General features: G+C 42.5%; 1 protein-coding gene across 1 annotated transcript; it reads left to right on the forward strand.

The window, feature by feature from the left end:
* The first annotated feature begins 1,194 nt into the window (after window positions 1–1,194).
* On the forward strand, window positions 1,195–14,671 carry faxcb (failed axon connections homolog, metaxin like GST domain containing b). Its single transcript, XM_084027721.1, has 6 exons — window positions 1,195–1,460; window positions 5,104–5,239; window positions 5,985–6,181; window positions 9,171–9,388; window positions 11,294–11,410; window positions 11,897–14,671. Exons 1-6 carry the CDS (start codon window positions 1,201–1,203, stop codon window positions 12,211–12,213), a joined length of 1,245 nt encoding a protein of 414 aa, XP_083883847.1. The 5' UTR covers window positions 1,195–1,200; the 3' UTR covers window positions 12,214–14,671.
* Window positions 14,672–18,844: the final 4,173 nt, after the last annotated feature.

Here is an 18,844-nt window from a genome sequence, read left to right on the forward strand (position 1 = left end):
TACCTTTATTGATAAGTTATGTATGATTCAGTTTTGATAAACAAATTAACTCTATAAAGAACAGCAGATCTATTATCGCTGAACCCCTGAGAAGGCTGCTGCCACACAGTGGTGTATGGTAGTATATAGTGGTGAGCCACTGGTTTCACTGGGATGCAGGGGGCTCGTCAGGGCGGGGTGCAGACGATAGGCCAGCTGCGTCAAGCCGCCACAGTTAGACTAATTCACACCGGAAGTTGCCCGAGTTCACCGTGAAAATAAAAAATATGATATATTATTACTTTTGTTAATTCATTTGGCTGTTATTGGTGATGAATGTAATCCTTAAATATATTCCTAAACAGCTCCTTCTAGAGCGCAAAAAGGCAAACTACTACAGCACAATGTTAACATTAGGAGTCACTTCTTCACCAACAGGATATTTATAATAAGCTACTATTTTGAGACTAAAATAATCATTTTAAGTAATTTTCCAAGCCAAACTGCCAATGCTTTTCCGCCAGGTTCTCAATGTGAGGATATTTTAAAGTGAATGTCTCAGTGTCACTTCTAGCTCTTGGAAATCTGACACTTTATAAACTGATCAAATTTCCAAAATAATTATCATTCATTCATTTATTTTACTAGAAACAGTAGTTGCTAGTACTGACATTAGAAAATATTAAGTCACTGCAAAGGTTAATGTTCAGGTTTTGAAAGAATGAATGCATGCTGGATAAGTGGAAACCTTGAGTCATTTCAGTTAAGCAATTGGATATTTAAAAAAAAAAAAAAGTTTTATTTGCACAATATGCAATTGAAACGGAGTGAAATGTTTCTCAACACTGATCACTACAGATGACTCGTGATTATTTCTATTAGGCTATTATTGTTGATGTTGTACGAGTTATCGAACATCTCAACCCAGGCCCAACAGTGGAATTTAATTTTGAAATGTGGGACCGGAAATCAAACTGCTGTATTTCTGTCTAGCTTGATGCTCTCTCAGCCCCGCAAAGGAAAGCGGACTGTGCGCAGAGCATCATCCGGGGGAGGGCGAGTCGAGATGTTTACACCTTGTGATATTCTGGAGAAATATTAGCCCCGCCGCCGCCGCCGCCATGCCGTAGACAACCCGTCGGGCTGTTTGGATGAAGCCTCGCGGCGACCACAGCGGGGAGGACGCGGGGTGGCTGTAACCGGGGGAGGGAGGGAGGGAGGATGTACTGGGCTGCTGGCTTTGCCTCTTCCCGGCCGTGTGTGGTTGAGCTCGGCCGGAATCACAGCCTGCCCCTCGGGCTGTGCGGCTCCGAGCAGCAGCAGTCTTTGTATGGCTACATCATCGCCTTCCCCATACAGGACTACGGGGGCATGATGTCGGCTCTGGGATCGGACTCCTGGTGGAAGAAGACCCTGTACATCACCGGGGGGGCCCTGCTGGCCGCTGCAGCCTACCTCCTGCATGAGCTGCTCGCCATCAGGTAAGGACGCAGAGTCAGCACCATTAGGCTAACTGTTTTTATTTAGCCCTTAAAGCTGTTCATTCTACCTAGAGACAGTGACTGATCGGTGTCATTGCGATGGGGCGTGATTTAAAAAAACAAAAAAAAACATGAATGGATGTGGGAGATGTTCCACGGGATTCGTCGCTGTGGAGATCTCGCGGTGGTTGCTGAGGTTCCGCTCCCTGTTTTCCTGCTTCCAAGGACACGACACTTAGATGGGGAGGGGGAGAGAGAATAAATCAAATAAATAAATAAAAACGAGTCACGCGTCCGCTCCCGTGCCAGCACCGTCGGCACCTGAGCGTGTATAAACGAAGCGCTCCTCGGGGCGCTGCGCAGTCCGGGCGACCTTTAATGAACTCTGCCGGGAAAGACGGAGAGAAAACACACCTAACGGTCACAGTTTACATGGTAACGGCGGTGGATGAATGAGATATGATCAGTGATTATCTCGGGACTATTGTTAGCGCAGGGAATGCGTGCCTGTCAATGGGGAGGATTATTCGTGGCCAGGCCGGTGCCGGGGACTAAGTACATCCTGAAACAGTGCCCCGGTAGTGTCTACTTTCACTCTCACCCCCCCCCCTTGACGATAATCTGTGTAACCTTGTATTTCGTGCAGAAACGCTGATGCTGAATCACGTGCAGGTTACTGAGGCCGGACCCGCAGCCTGCCGGCATCGTCTGTTCATGCCATGTGACGCGTTGCTGGCACCGAGCAGCGGCTCTGCCAGGCAGCTTTTCTTCTCCGTGTCTCCTCCACGAGAGCGCCGCGTTTAAACAGGCGGAAGTGTAAACGAGGGCTGGGGTGCGTGGGACGGATGAGGATTAACAGGAGAGTGGACAAAAAAACGAGATTCGGCATGGTTTCAGCACCACGTGGCTGTGGACAGCGACTTTAAAGACTTTAGATCCGTTTCAGCACCACAGAATAATGGACAGAGACACACCAGGCACCGTTCATAGATTTGCATTCTGTTCTCAGTTTCTTAACATCTGATATGGGTTGTATATGTATTTGTCTGACAAGAAGTTATTTGCAGACAAAGGCATAAACAGTCAATGTTTTACAATGTATAAAGATTATAACAGAACAATAGGGTTAAAGGGACTTAGTGGTCCAGAGACCTTCTGCACAGCTCAGCAGGGAATCCAATTAGATGTTGCTTACTCATGTTACAGCTCAAAGAGGTGTTTTGGAGAAGTGTTGATTTGCCCTCACAGCCATTTGAGAGGCTTATACTGAGAGGTTTCCAATCATGTATATTACTGAGGTTAGTCTAAATATTCGAAATACGTCTAGCCCTCTATATAGAGATCATTCAGCTATTTTCTTGATGTAAGTGGTAGTGGTATAGTGTTTCAACTATATATATTGAATTGGCAACTGATTTATATTATTCATGAAATAATGTCAGACCAAAAAGAGGGTAAGAACCCCGATGTTCTGTTAAATTATTCAGACTGGAAGAGCTTTGGCCAGTGATAAAACAAACAGACCATATAGGATCTGTCTGCTTGCAAAATAGTGCTAATGCCAGTTTGTATTATTTTACCCCTTCCTGTGTGCTGCATAAATGACATCTGGTGAGGAACTACGATAATTTGACATCATAGATAGATAGATAGATAGATAGATAGATAGATAGATAGATAGATAGATAGATAGATAGATAGATAGATAAAAAACAGTTTCCACGTTGTGATCAGGAAAACAGTATTCAGTATTCAAAGGTGGGAATCACAAGACTTATAGAAACCAGAGAAATATTTAATGTCCACACCAGAAAAAAAACTCGGAAACAGCAAATATTACCAAAAGGTTTAATTTGCATTGTCTACATTTATAGTTTATATAATAAAAGATCAATATTTGGCTGTATTGACACAATATTGTAACTCAAAATATCCCGATACTATGCTGGTTCCCCTCCCTCTTATTTTTAAATTCCAACAATTTTCTATTAGATCTGACATTACTCATTAAGGGCCTTATTGGCCTGTTTATTATAATACAGAAATACACTAACAACTCTTATCCTGCGTGCATGTTGACTACAGGGACAACAGATCCAGTCCTGGGATCACAGCCAGAGAAAAGGACATCAGTACAATAGTGTGTAATGTTGATGAGAAATGTCCAGCAGCAGCATGTTTGCTTGAAACTGTAGCAGTGCGACGATTCATTCAATCAATAATTTTGAAAGAAGAAGCTCTGAATACAACTCTAGTTAATTTGTGATAGTGACCCAGCAGCTCAGTATCAGCACTAGTTTACACATATAATCAGGTTGGATTCTAAGAAAGGTTTTCTTATTTTCAAAAGGCAATCTACCATAAAAACAGTTGATTAAGTACTTTTGGTATCTGGGGTACAGGACTTTATTAAAAAAACAACAACAACAAAAAAAACCACTTGCAATAAGTTGATGGAGGTGAATTTCCATAACTGGGTATCGTCATTTGTGACTTGATAAAGCTGTCTAGCTCGCTGTCATGTTAGAGAAGTAAACAAATGGAGCTCAATTTTACTTTTTTTCCCCAAAAATTATTATCTTTAATGTATTTATCCTTTAGTCATGCAGGGAGAATGAGGAACCTTATTATTTATGAGCATCTTATTTTTGTTGGATATTCACTAAATAAAAGCTGTTTCTTATTTGTGACACAATAAGCATATTTTGGTGATTATCAGGATAATATCGTGAATAGCAATTAATTTGGCAGGATAATCGTGACATGAAATATTTATATTGTCCCATGCCTCATCTCGGGTCATATCGGTCACCTTAACTAAACATTAATAACTAAAAACAGGACCTCATTTACAAGACAAGAGGAAGGGATAAATAAATAATTTAACAACCTGCATTTGACTGAGAATAACAGAACAACAGAATGGATTTCTTCATGGAGTTCAACCTGGAAAACTAAATGTTGAACAAAGCTTTTGTTGTAAAGGAAGTGAAGCCTGTGTGTTGGTGGGTCGTTGAGAGCTCAGGGACACAGAGACTTACTTGTGTGTCACCATGCTATAATAAACTACAGCCAGGTGTGACACTCTCCTCACGGGAAGGTTTGTTAGAGCCTGAACAGCAAACGTATCTCACAGCAACCAGCTGGCCTAGAAAACTCTCAGCCAGACGTATGACAATTCAGCATTTACATCAAATGATACCATTAGTGAACTTTAAGCTTGTATCAGTGATCTCTATCTACTATTGCTCCTGCTGGTGTCTACACATAGTCAGCAGGGTTACACATCAAAGCTTGTATTCCTCCCAGAAGAAGCAGCTGTTTGCTACAGTTTACTTCTAAATCAGAGTGGAGACATCCATCATCACATCAAACACAAAGCTTTGCACTCCAGTGCTTTTGCATTCTGCTTCTTGTCAATCAAATAATCCCTCAAAAGCAACTACTGTCACATTACAGGTGTGGAAAGCTGATAAATTAAAGTTAAATTAAATTATTTTAAATTAAAATACACTAGCATGTTGAAAAACAAGTCGGAACAAAAGTCAGTCATCTTACACAATAGGCATTGCGAACTGGTAAGAATGAGCTGAAGTAGATTAACACTGTTTACTAAAGATGTTGTTTTCTCTCATCCGTGTAGGAAGGAGCAGGAGTTGGACTCTAAAGATGCCATCATCCTGCATCAGTTCTCCAGGCCAAAGAATGGCGTACCCAGCCTCTCACCCTTCTGCCTCAAAATAGAAACCTACCTGCGCATGGTGGACCTGCCCTACCAGGTGATGCTCACACTACACTTCCCACAGATCACCAGCTAATCAAGCAGCCTTCCCAGCTTGTAGCAGGTCGTCTGTAATGTGGCCTCTTTTATACAAAGTGTTCCTTCTGTCTGTAACAGTGCGTAAGTAGGTTAATACATAGTCTCCTTGCAAGTCACGGCTGTTTAAGTAATATGATTACAGCAAACATTATTTCTAAAACCTTAAAAGATGATTGTTGCTAGCCTTCTTCTCTCAGAGACACATATTGAAACATTGACTTCCCAAACAATTTGGCATTTGAATCCTTGAAATTTAGTCATTTCTACTTTTCATCACAGGTCGCATGTGTTTGCAGTTACATCAGAGTGATTTTTTTTTTCCATCTCAGATTTTTTTGTATTGAATACATTTTAAGGGCTTAAACAGTTGCATTAAATAGTAATTCATTAGAATAATTCCAATTATGAAAAAACGTTTTTTTTTTTAATTTTGCTTTTCCATGCTGTTGCTCATGTGATTATATATTTTACTTCCACAAAGCTGGGTGAAGCTCATAGCTTTAAGGTTTTAGTATGGGTTAAGTTCCAGGAAGAACGGCCCCTACAATTCCCATAATGCAACTCAATAGCATCTTACTTTAGACCCTTCCTACCTCTTTCAAATGCCACTCCTCCAGGCTTTCTGTTGTAAATGTGCAGTATTCAAGGCCAAGCTGTGATTATGTGAGTTCTACATATTCTTCATATCCTGTTTCCCTCGGCAGAACTACTTTGATGGGAAGCTGTCGCCGCAGGGTAAAATGCCCTGGATCGAGTACAACCACGAGCAGGCTTCAGGGTCAGAGTTCATCGTAGACTTCCTGGAGGAGAAGCTGGGCGTCAACCTCAACAATAACCTCACCCCGCAGGAGAGAGCCGTGTCCCGAGCTGTCACCAAAATGGTTGAGGAACACCTGTACTGGTAGGAGCCATGTTGTGTTGGACGAGTTACAAGTGTGTCTTTGGAAACCTGTTGAAAAAAAATGTTTTTCCACTCGCTGCAACCTTGTTTCAGCCTCAAGTGAATTTAATGGAAGAAATCCATTTGTTAGGGAACCATCACCCAGGCTGACTCCATCCTCACCATCATTATTGTGTTATCAGCCATCCTTTGCTGTGGTGAGTCACTGCAGTAGATCTGGGTGAGAAAACATGCTGCTGCTAGGAAATCGTTTACCACTCATCCCACGCCCGCAGAGCCTCTGAGTGGTTTCCATTCCCTAAAAGCGCCATCCATCAGCTCCACACACTGTTTGATCCAGTGTGATGTGCCCTATTCTCCTCTATTTAATAATGTCAAGACACGTTCGGGACGGAGCCTGTGGATTTTAGTAGTCGTTTTCCTCCTTAAAGAAAGAGCGAATGAGGATGTGACGTGCCTTACATCACAGTGCGGTGTGTTTAGATACGCTGTAAAAAGAGAATTTCCATTAAGAGCTACATCCTCCCTCACTGTGACTCCTCCTTGCTCTCTTTTCTTTTCCTGCCCCTCCACCCATCCTGTGCCATGTTTAGACCCTTATATTGATTGAATTATTTATGTCAGGGAAGGGCAATGAGGCAGCTCAGTTGCTCTGTGAAGAGCTACCGGCCAGCAGCAGCAGCAGCAACTGATGGTTAGGTCATACATTCTGTTTCCCACACGCCACTCTGATCGATGCTGCAATAAAACTGAGATAATAGGAAACCGAAGTAGCAGCTGTGGCTACTGTACTGTGTGCTTTATCCGCCACCGCTATCTAAGCAGTCACTTGAATTATTAGGTTGTTAGAGATGATAGTCAACAAAGACAAGAAGCCTTTCAATTTATTTTATTTTCAATAATCCTCTTAAATCTGCACTTTTCAATATGGTTTATGTCAACATCAACAATGCATCAAGTGACTTTGTTTAACGGCAATGGTTGGCTTGTAGTGACAAATGAACAGTTTAGCCTCTTTTAGCTCCTTGTGTTGGTTTTTAGGACACAGCTGTTTTCAGTGTGAAATATTGGATAAATCCACTGTAAACTTCAGCACCAATCAGAAAACAGACCACATCAGTGATAAGCTGATGAACATTGGTTGGTGGAGACCAAAACAGAGATAAATACTAGACTTAGACTCATCAGGTGGACACAAATAAGGCTCCAAAAGAATGTTAATGTTGCTGGATGTGCAACCATTAGCTTACTTGTTCACCAACAACTTATAATATGGTGATATTATGTCAGACATTTTTACAGCTCTTCCACTTCCCCAGTGGCCAAAAATAGTCAATAAATACAATTTAAATTCGAAATACTGTCATTTTTTTCACCAACATTTGTGTGAAATTAATTAAAATACAATTTGTTGTTCTAATAAACTTTTTTTTTTTTTTTTTTAAAAGCCTAATTAGTGTTTTAATGCAGAAAAGCCAAGCTGCCATCCTCTGATGATGATTTAATGAAAAATGTTTTACAAAGTGAATGATTTCCTTTTTTTTTCAGCAGGATAAAGTGGGAGAAAATACAATTTTAACTTTATCATCATCTCGTGAGATGCAGGCATAAGTGATTTGATTGAAAAATGGAGCAAAGGACAAAAAAACAGACTTCTTGCATCCCCAGTCTTAAAAGGACTGGCTCAATCTTGATTTTATATTTTAATCAAGCCGATTTTTTGTTGTTGTTTTTTTTTCAAAATCTTGAAACAAAGAAAATCCTCTTGGGTTCACAGATAATGTAACAGGAAGTAATTTATGGTCCCCGGACAGTCACCACTCCCAGACATAATGTAGGTCAGATGCTTTAATTCAATTTCCATTGAGCGACTCGTCATCTGGAGTGATCAAGACAGAGGCTCCTATACAGTCGTAGCATGGCTCAGGGGTTAGCCGCTAGCAGGCTTCCAGACGAGAGAGAAGCTCAGTCTGTATTTCCAGCAAGGTGGTGTGAGAACGTGCAAGTGTGTAAGGATAGCAGCTTAATCTTGTTAGTGTCTAGCAGCTTGGCTGGAAAAATATCAACAGAGCAGAGCTGACATTTACTTTAGCAATCATCAGAAAGAGTCTCTCTTTTCTTTGTGTATTAATGCGAGGTAACTGTAAGTAAGACAACTGTCCTTCATTGGTCTACTTTATTAAATCTGTAACCGTGAGAAAGGAGGCGATGCAGATAAGCAGACTTAGGGAGGCTTGTTTGCACACAGAGACAGGATCTGTCTGTCTACTGCTGTGAGACAAATCTCTCCCTGACGTCAGAGTGGCTCATGTTGCAGCCGCCCAGGTTTCCTTTTTTAAATATTAACAAGCAAGAGGGAATAAATCACCCAACACTGACGTTGTGCAACTCAGCAATAAATGGAACTTTCTGCCCAAGAGTTTTTCAAAATGGAAGTTCCGGGACGTTTGCACAGTCACCTTTTACTGTTTCAACCTGTTTCTGGACGGGAGGCAAGCATTTCCTCTCGTACACAGTACCAACCTGACAGTATGGATGGTGCCGTCTCCTGGCAGCAGGTCGACATCAGCATAGCTGATAAATGGGCATTTGGATGGAAGTGGCGGTGCACTTTTATTGATGACTGCAAGGTTAATTGTCAATAAAAATAAAGCTTTGCTGGTTTCAAGACACAGGGACTGAACCTCAGATTAAAAGTTATGACCCTGATACTCGTGGGATTGTGTGTTTGGAAATAGACTGAACATTTACAATCCTGATACTGTGTGAATGTTTTTGGTTTAATGCCACAAAAATTATTTAACTTCCCGGACATTTGAATGTGAGTTCATAGAGATGTCACATATTACACATACGCCTCTAACTCCACTCCCGACAGACCGCATGCATTGCTGCAACTCATTCTGGGTCAAAAGATCTGTGTCATTAGGAGTTTGTACCACACCCGTCCCTGACACAGATAGGTAACGCTATGTTTGTGCTCTTCCAGGACGATAGCCTACTGTCAGTGGGTGGACAACCTGGAGGAAACGCAGAAGATGCTGGCGATGAGCGGCCCCCTGAGCAACACCCTGAAGTGGCTGCTGAGCCACATGAACGGCAGCATGGTGCGCAGGGAGATGTACGGCCACGGCATCGGACGCTTCTCTACGGAGGAAATGTATGCACTGATGGAGAAGGACATGAGGACACTGGCCACACTGCTGGGTAGGACAATTAAAGTCTACTTACCTCATCAAGTGTATGAGCATGGACAACCCAGACTCTATTATATGATCTGATAACAGTTATCAGATTTTGCATTTGGCATAAACAAATGACATACTGCAGTGCTCATCTCTAGCTATTAGAGTTGTGTTCTGTTTCTAAAAGTACTAGATGGTCTAAAATGTATTCAGGAACTCGACTCGGAGGATAGTTGTTGAGAGATTTGGTGGATTTTCCGGAACAGTTTTTATGTTTTGCTGTAAATCCTAAGTAAATACCAGTGGCAGCCTACTGATAAATTATTTACAAACGGGAAGTATAGCAGTGATATATGTATCAGGCGTATTTGTTACAGCTAAGCTGCAACAAATGGCCAAATTGGAAATAGTTGGATGCTCTGGCAGGCTAATGTGCCTAATGAAGCATTAGTAGTGATGACTAATAGACCCTGACACATTATTTCCGAATGCATTTGCACAGTGATATATTCTGGGATGAAAAAGGTGCGTTTTATAATATCAATAAATAATGAATACATCTGTTTGGAATTATGTAGTGAGTAAATGTATTTTACATCCTTGTAGACCAAACACCAAAAACGACATAACGTATAATATGATTTGTCATATTAAAACATATCTGGCATCGCCTCCGTGTTTGTACTTGGTGAGGTAAAGAAGGGAACTTATAGAAGTGTTGTTGATGTCAGCCACAGCGATGCAGTATCGTCTATTTAGATGGAAACAAGGAGTCAGCTGCTGGAAAAGAAAAGTGATGCACATCGATCTGTTTGGGCTGTTTCAACGAAGGACCACTTGTTGGAAAACGGTTATTCCCAGAGTGGAAAGCATCATCGGCACACTCAGCTTCTCTTTTAATGCTTTCCAGACTCAAGTAGCAGGAGTGTCGATCTGTGTGTTGTTGCTGCCAAAAGTGTGGTTTTTGGGCTGCGAGATGAAATAAGAAGATTATTGATTTAACATAACTCATGTTTGAGACCACAGCTACTTTGTGTCAACTATTTGTTCTTGGCCTTTATGTTGTGTTTTCATATTCTCTCTGTTTCATTCACATTGGTCACATAATTACATGTATGACGTATTTCAGTGTTGGGGTGTTACTTTGTAAAGCATTAGGAAGGTGATTCACAACCAGAGGTACTGTATCCACATCTGCAGCTGTCAGGGCAAAAAATATGTTTTTATGTTAATTAATAGATCCTATAAATCTATCCACATATTTGTGTTAAGAAGGGAAGTTAAGAAGAACCATAGAGAAGTTGTGGATACAATCAATAGTTAGTGATGGGAGAATACACATTTGGAATAAAAGTAATGTACAAACAGATGAATAGTTATTTATCTTAATATAACCTTTATTTAGCCATTGAGACTTTGAATCTCATTTACAGGGCCGTCCTGGCTAAGATGGCAGTGTGAAAGTCTCACACAAGCACCACATGAAAACCCAAATAAAAGACTTAACAAAACAAAACAGCATACATACGAGACAACAGACTTATAACAAACAGCTAAGAGCTGACAGAATTGTCACTCAGTGCCAATATTAACATTTGCGTTAGATGAAAGTAATGCATAAAGGATCCAGCTTCTGCTACTCCAAGTGTAGTAATTATTTATTAGTATTTATTATAACAATATCTACTTTCTGTGTGACTTTATCCACTTTAAAATCAATTGAATGCCAGGTGGTATTGATGAAGGACTACTTGATTTCATCTGAGGGGGCTGTGGGGCTGCTACTGTGGGGAAATACTTTCATCAACCAACCACCGTTTTTATTATTTATTTACATATTATTTCATAATTTTATACCAATACAAAAAAAGAATGAAAATGTCTCTGCATCAGAACATTAAATTGCTTTATATTCTGTGTCCTATAGGAGATAAGAAGTACTTCATGGGCTCTAAAATGTCGACATTAGATGCTACAGTGTTTGGACATCTAGCCCAAGCTATGTGGACTCTGCCTGGGACGCGACCAGAGCAACTCATCAGAGGTCAGTGGATCTGTGAAGTACTACAACAGAATATTCTAATAATGAACTAAAGGGATTATATCTTTACAGATTTACTGTAGATAGAGATGTTTTAGTTTAGCTTTGTTATTAACCTGTTTTGATGTGTTTATAAGCATTTACAGTTTTCCTTGCCTGGTTGTCATACATGTATTTCTCTGTTCCAGCCACTAGATGGCAGTGATATTTTACTGCAGTGCAGTGCTGCTGACAGGCATTGAATGTTGCTTTGCAGAGTAGGGAATGTTAGTCTTTCATCTTTTCAGAGAGCAAAATCCAAGCTTGTAACGTCACAAATGAAGGGCTCACAATGAAGAGGCAACACAGAACATGTCTCAAAGTATCCCAGTTGTATTGTTTTCCTCTAAAAAGAGTCAAAATGTAAGTAAGCGCCAGTGAAATCTCCTGCTGGTTGGAACTGTAGCTGTAAGAGCTTGTGCATGTGAACCTCCTGTCATGTCTCTACAGGAGAGCTGATCAACCTGGCCATGTTCTGCGAGCGGATGCGGAGGAGGTTCTGGCCCGAGTGGTTTGTGGAGGTGGAGGATCTTTATTACGACGGAGACAGCGAGAGCAGCGGCGGCTCCCCTACAGGCCAGCTGGACTTTGGCCTCTTCTCCAGGACTGACACGTTGGACGACAGCGACGCCAGCAGCCACTCGGCCAGACACACACAGACACACTCCCCCGCCTCTGACCACTCGCTGTTCGACTCGGACGTGGGCACGGGATCTGACAATGACGTTCAGCTTAAGGAGGACCTCGTCCCCGACCTGGAAGTTTGACCCGAGAGTGGCCATGATTGGCTGACGGATTGAGATGGTTAGCTCTAAAAAAAATCTGGCGGTCCGGACAGGGTTGCCAGCTCTCACAGCTGAAGAAACTATTCCAGCTCCTCCACCTCCAACGCCCACAACGATACACCTTCCTGATGGACAGACTGGGTGTTAATATGCAGAGCATATGAACCAAACCTCATAATACACATGCTACTGTACGTCCGTCCCCCCCCTGTAACATCAGAACTGTCCCTGTGGCAGTTTCTCTTTGCCTTATTTGTCTCGTCCTAAGATGCAGAAGCTGGTGTGAAAGGTTAACACAAAGGACGCGTCTCGTGTAAAACTGCGGCGGTGACAGGAGAGTGGTGTAGACAAAGGCAGGTGGCACTTCACTTGCTATGAAACGATGTAACTAATCACCATTCTGCCATGTGTCTTAACGCACAAACCCATTCAAACAGGTGGAGACTGAGCATGTGGCTTGAAAGGAACAGCTGCCGTGTCTTGGCTGTTAACCATCCGTGTGCTGGAGAGGAAACACGGATGACATCCATGACGGTCCGTTCTGTAGTCTAGACTGATCCACGTGTCCTTTTATGCTACTTGTATGTGGGGAGAATGTGTATCATGTGACCCTCCCTCAGACCACAACCCCAGAGTCACTCATAGTCCTATGGAATAGAAGTGGGAAGGAAAGAGGGGCAGATTGGTTTTCATTTCTTTTCATTTATCTCGATTTCTCTCCATGTAGTTTTTCCTGGAAGCTGGAGCTTTTGATCATTGCTTTGAACATCTCTTTGCTTTTAGTAAAGCGCTGCGGTTCTCAGATTTGACCACTAGATGGAGTCAGCCTGATGCCTTCTTTATTCAGTAACATCACGGTCATTTAATGCTGCAGTCCATTTTAAAACAGCAAATCATTTCCCCCTTCACTCCGAACTTTAATATTGTTGTTCCCAGTCATAGGTGACCTGTCAGTCTGTGTGCAGGTGTAATGAGTGTAATCTGCACACTGTGACGGAGCGCAGCAACAAGTCAGCCTTATTCTTTCACTAAAGAAAACGGGTGAAAATAGTCTGCAATAGTTTTTTTTTCAGTGCCACTTTATTCTTCTTTCTGTCTGGTCTTTTGTGTCGAATGTTATTTATTTTTGTTCATATTTGTTGCTCTCAAAGAGAGATGTTATTTTGCACTAGTGGAAATTTATTTTCACCTTATTTCAATGGGATCCATCTGCTGTGGAGGTAGAGAACAGTAAAGGCCAAATGAATGGGAAACATTAACGTGTATTTGAGTAGTACGGGACGCTGCAGTGTTCTGATCATGATTGTGTGTGTAAATTTTACTGGGTGTGAATGTCGTCAATGAAGCAGTTGATGAGAGTCAGAATACCAAATCATCAGAACCGAACGTGGCTAGTTTAAAAACCTTGGCTCTAAACTGGAACAAAGTGTCTTGGGAAGTGTTTGCTTTTGTTTGTAAAGCTTGGTGGAAGTGCTCGTAATGGCAATATGATTGCTGTAAAAAAGATTGTGGTGCATATAGACTAGATGTGACTTAAGTTTAAGGGTCAGTTCACCCAAATTACAAAAAAAACACAAAACATGCAGATAGTTTGTGTTTTATTTCTCCAGGTTTGAGATATAATATTTCGGCCTGGATTCAATGGAGGTGAATAGACTCCTGCTTCGCTTTTAATAATGAAATCAAGGAGAATTAACACGACAGATTCCTGAAGCTCTCCAGAGCATTTTATTATCGTCTTACTTCTTGTTTCGGTTACACAGCTTCACTGTTGGGGTTCGCTCTCAAAGCTCTCATCAGTGTCATTTTCAAACGCAGCAAGCAGGCGTCAGCATCAGCAGAGCTCTAAAAGTGAGAGCCAGACATAATCCTCAGGGGTTGGAGAACTGGACTAGCGTTCATCAGGTGGCCAGAAGCAACACTCCAAACGAATGCTAATGTTGTTCTGTGTAGATGTTACCAATCTGCATGGCTACACACCACGGTGATGAGAAGATATGTGAAGATGTGTTTTTTTTTCAGTTTGGGTGAATTGAACCTCTAAACGAGAAGCCTGGATAGATAGGTGCGTTGGTAACAGAAGGCCAGAGTTTGATCCGGATACTTGGACTCTAAGAGACAAACCTTCTTCCGTCATGTCGCCTTGTGATCCACATCCGGACCCGTCCTGGCCTGGATTGTACGTTGGCTCATTCAGTCTGGGAGTCATATACAGTTGGACTGCTTTAATCAAGCCATATTAAAAGTAAATGTCTCGTTATTGGAACCATGTCATGGCATTACTGCTGGGGTAATGCTCTTGTTGTATGTGTGTACCATAATGTACGTAGAGCTGACTGACTGATCATCTTAACTGTGGGTGAGCAGTCGCAAAACGGGAGCGACTGGATGATTTCAATAAAGAATAGCTGTGACAATTTTAAACAGGCTGTCGTTCCAAGTTTAATTTGCATCCTTATTATGTGTCCCGGGTTAATTAAAGGGTGTTGATGTCATGAGGCTGCTTTATTGAGCTCCGCACTGTAGTTTAGTAATCATAATAGCCCACCGATTGTGTTATGTTGCCATATCTCTCACTGTATTTTATGTGTGTGGTTGTGTGTTTTCAATCAGGCTAACAAGTCGCAATCATTCAGGTGCGGGGGGGGAATGATTGAGGCTCCGCCAGCTGCTGGAGGCGAGAAGAGGAGAGAGGAGCAGGAACTGGAAGAAGGAAAGTTTCAAGAAAAAAAAAAATGGGGGGGATATTAGGACGTTGTGCCAGAGCACAGAGGCACAACGGAACATGGAAGTAACCAGGAGCAAGAGGAGAAGGAGGGATAAAGAGGAGGAGAGGAGCAGGTGGTGGAGTGGAGAGAAGGGGTGAAGAGGCCAGCACTGAGGAGTGAAGGGGTAGATGGATGGAAGACACTGGGGAGGAGGAAAGAGGAAAGGAGCATCAGGAGTTTTTGGAGAGTTTAAGTTTATGAGAAGGAGGATGGAGGCGGCAGAAGGGGAGAAAAAGAGAAAGAAGTCGATGGGGAGGAGAAAAAGCACACAGGAAAAATAGGAATTAGAGGAGAGGAGAGGAGAGGAGGAGGCGGCGGCGGCGGCTGGGCTACGGGCCCGGGGAGGAGAAGCGAGGGCCACGGATCAGGAACCAGGCTCCCGGGGGACGGAGCAGGTGCAGGCTGCGAGCGAGGCCTTTGGGCCTGAAGGGGCTGCCAGAGCTTAAAACAATCTGCACTGCTCCTTTTTTAATTTGGCTTTCTGAAGAGGCCCACCCTCCACACTGACTGTCTCCCTCTCTCTCCCTCTCTCTCTGTGCTTAACAGATCAGCGATCCACAAAGAGGGGTAAACACACACAGAGCAAAATTAAAATCGGAACTCCCCTGGCACGACAAAACAAATTAGAGCAAACAAATTACAGAGAGTCAACACACAAACAGTGGAGCATCTGTGGCTCTCTGGACTGCCGGTGCCGGTGGCTACCTCCCACACCACCGCCGCCACCATCACCTATAGTACACGCTCACAATAAACTCTGTGTCAATCCTACACTCGCTTAGCATATTTTCCTCAAATCGCTGTGGCTGTCTGTTCCGTAAAGCGGCCCCGCCGTATGGCATTGGCAAAGCAACAGCTTTCTTCCGTTGCATGTTTGAAATCAGAATGTTTAAAAAGAGGCTTGATGCTTGGTGGATCTACGTTTATGAGCATCTGTGTGTCATAAATAATTACATGTAGGCTACAGTGCTGTCTTGAATACCAATTATGTGCTTTCTATTCTTTTCCTGACTTTTTGATGTAGCACACCTGCCTCCTCTGTTGTCTTGCAGTGGTGTCATTCATCTGCTCTCAAGTTATCTTTCAGCTGGGCTAAGTGCTAACATGCCGTATAGCAGGTTTATTGTTTAACGGCGTCACCCCTTGAAGTTTTGACCTGACGATGGCGCTAGATGTTATCCTGTGGGGGACGTTAATAGCTGTACCAAATAACATGGCGATCCATCTGATTATTGTTGAGATATTTCACTCACTAGAATGAATGCAAACCTCATGGTGGAGCTAGAGGAAAGGGCAGAAGTGTTAGGAGTCATCCTCTGGGGATCATGAAAGATATTTCAAAATGAAGGACCTACCAAAAATATATATATATTTTTGATCTAGCACCTTCTGACCTTTTGCAGTAGTTGTGAAATCTTTGCTGAAATTAGAGTTAAAATAATTCACAGCTTGTATTCTGTTGTTCTGATGTTCCATGGCTCAAAAGGCATTGTGGGAAATGCTGGGATAAAAAAAGAAAGAAAACAGAGCTAGAAAGACCAGCAACTACACTGGTTGAAATCAACTAACAAACTTATTTATAAGTGAGTACATTTAAAGTTCTCTATTCCCCACAGATCCACTGCACACACAACTCCAGAGAGTACGGTGGGTCAACATTGAACCAGGAAGTCTGTAAACTCTGGCGGTTGTTTACAACAGGCTGCGATAACACATTTTTATTAGCTATCATTTTTGTCTTCCAAATAAATGAGTCTAAGCGTTCGTCTAACTTTGTTTTGGCAGTGTTGCAACGTTCCCAGATTTCAGCAATTACTCTCACATTTAATAATAACACAAAGTTATAGCCCATATAAACGATGGCTGAACCTATAAAATACGATTCAGTAAAATAATAACATTCAAGTGATAAAATCAAATTTAAATATTCTTTAAGGTTTAGTGGAGCAACTAAAAGTGTAAATTTCAACATAACTCATGCAAAGCACTGCACATATCATTCTTCTCTTCTGATGTCATCGCTCGCAAACTAACGTAAATATCTCTCCGTCTAGATTATGTGTTTGTGTATTTTTCTTTCTTTGTGTGTGTGTGTGTGTGTGTGTGTGTGTGTGTGTGTGTGTGTGAGAGAGAGTTAGTGAGTGAGCTTGGTTGGTCTTGGCTGGCCCTCTCCCTCTGCCCCATGGCCCCTCTGGCCCTCTGGCAGTGGCTGTGGCCTGTCCATCTGCCTCCTACTGTCTGGGTCTGGTGGGACAGGGGCCATGGAAGACCCCCCGCACCCCTCTCAAACCTCCACCCACCGAACACCCTCACCACCCCCCAGGCCAGCTGCTCAGGCCCCAGAATCCGCACAGTGCTGCCAGGTGGGCCCCAGGACACACAGTTGGACCCCTTCACATACACACGTGTACACAGAGGCGCACACCAACGCACACACATTCACCCTCACAATACCAACACATATGCTCAGTAAGCCTCTTTACAAATGGAAGCCATACAACACACACATGGTTACACGGGTGGCCCACATGAAAAAAAACGTCCTCTCTCTCTCTCACACACACACACACACACACACACACACACACACACACACACACACACACACACACACACACACATCGTGCATGTGTGCCAAGCCAACCCCTTAACATACAGCCTTTGCAGGCTCAGGTGTTTTCCACAACACCCTATAATGGTCTGAGTTCACAGAGGTGGGACACCAACAGGCGGCGCTGTTTTCATTACTAATTACAGCTTGATTTATTCATTGGCGTGTGGAGGCTTCCAGATGACTTTGGCTGGCCTGCTCTTTCAGAGGATAAAAGCCAGTGTGTGTGTGTGTGTGTGTGTGTGTGTGTGTGTGTGTGTGTGTGTTTTCCATTTTTTTCTCCCATGGGACACAAGCCATCACCTGCCTTTACTCATAATACACCTTGCACTATTTTCGATGGTAGTTCTTCCTGTGAGTAACTTTCTTTACTGGAACAAAATGAATCGTTAGAGGACATATTGTGTGATCTATAACTTTGTCTGCCAGTGCCACCGACCAAACAGGATGATTCTGTGGCTCCTGAGCACAGAGACAGAACTAAGTAACAGAACTACAATGTGTTGTGTACAACAACCCTGCATCTTCCTGTTCTAAGGTTAAATAAGTTCCACAGAGATCAGTACTTGGACTACTTTTATTCTTTTGTGCACATGCTGCCACATCTTTAAAAACTACAGCACAAATGTCTATTATGCCGACAACTCACAAATTTTCCCCGACCAACGACCCCTCCCAGCTTGAGAAAGTTTGTCTCAACTTCCCATTTCATTGTCCAGAAGACAGTTGCTTCCAGCCATACAAATACTTGTTTGAATGGATGTTTCCGTAAATCATGATGAGCTGCAAAATATGTCAGAGGCATAGTCAAGAATGTTTGAGAATAGTTTTTGATCTCTCTCTTACACTCGATTCACACACCAAAATCTGCCTTTTTTAAATTTACATAACAAAGCCAAGTTCCATTCCATTTTATCCAGTTCAGACACGGACATCCAGAGCTGATTACTGCAATGACCTTTTCTCCGGCTAACCCATGACAGCAACAAGAAGTCTTCATTTGGTCCAAAATGCAGCTGTTGGAGTGAAGAAATCTGTCTGCTCTGATGTTTTTGCTTTGGCAACCGATACAGGCCAGAGCTGACTTCCCTCTGACTGAATAATAATAAGAGTAATACATCAATAATTTTTTTTTCTATGTTATGGTCCCTTATAGTATCACTGGCTGACCATAACAGAAAAAAAAAACTCGTAGCCTACAAGAGGTGAAAACAAAGAAACGGCAAACGGGATT

The sequence above is a fragment of the Eutrigla gurnardus genome (genome assembly GCF_963514095.1).
Source record: "Eutrigla gurnardus genome assembly, chromosome: 14".
Classification (NCBI taxonomy): domain Eukaryota; kingdom Metazoa; phylum Chordata; class Actinopteri; order Perciformes; family Triglidae; genus Eutrigla; species Eutrigla gurnardus.

Bases quoted from the DNA above. Each gene is read 5' to 3' on its own strand.
- faxcb (XM_084027721.1), top strand. From the start codon at position 1,201: ATGTACTGGGCTGCTGGCTTTGCCTCTTCCCGGCCGTGTGTGGTTGAG. The intron at 1,461-5,103 runs GTAAGGACGCAG...TCATCCGTGTAG, and splicing joins CATGAGCTGCTCGCCATCAG to GAAGGAGCAGGAGTTGGACT. The intron at 5,240-5,984 runs GTGATGCTCACA...TTCCCTCGGCAG, and splicing joins TGGTGGACCTGCCCTACCAG to AACTACTTTGATGGGAAGCT.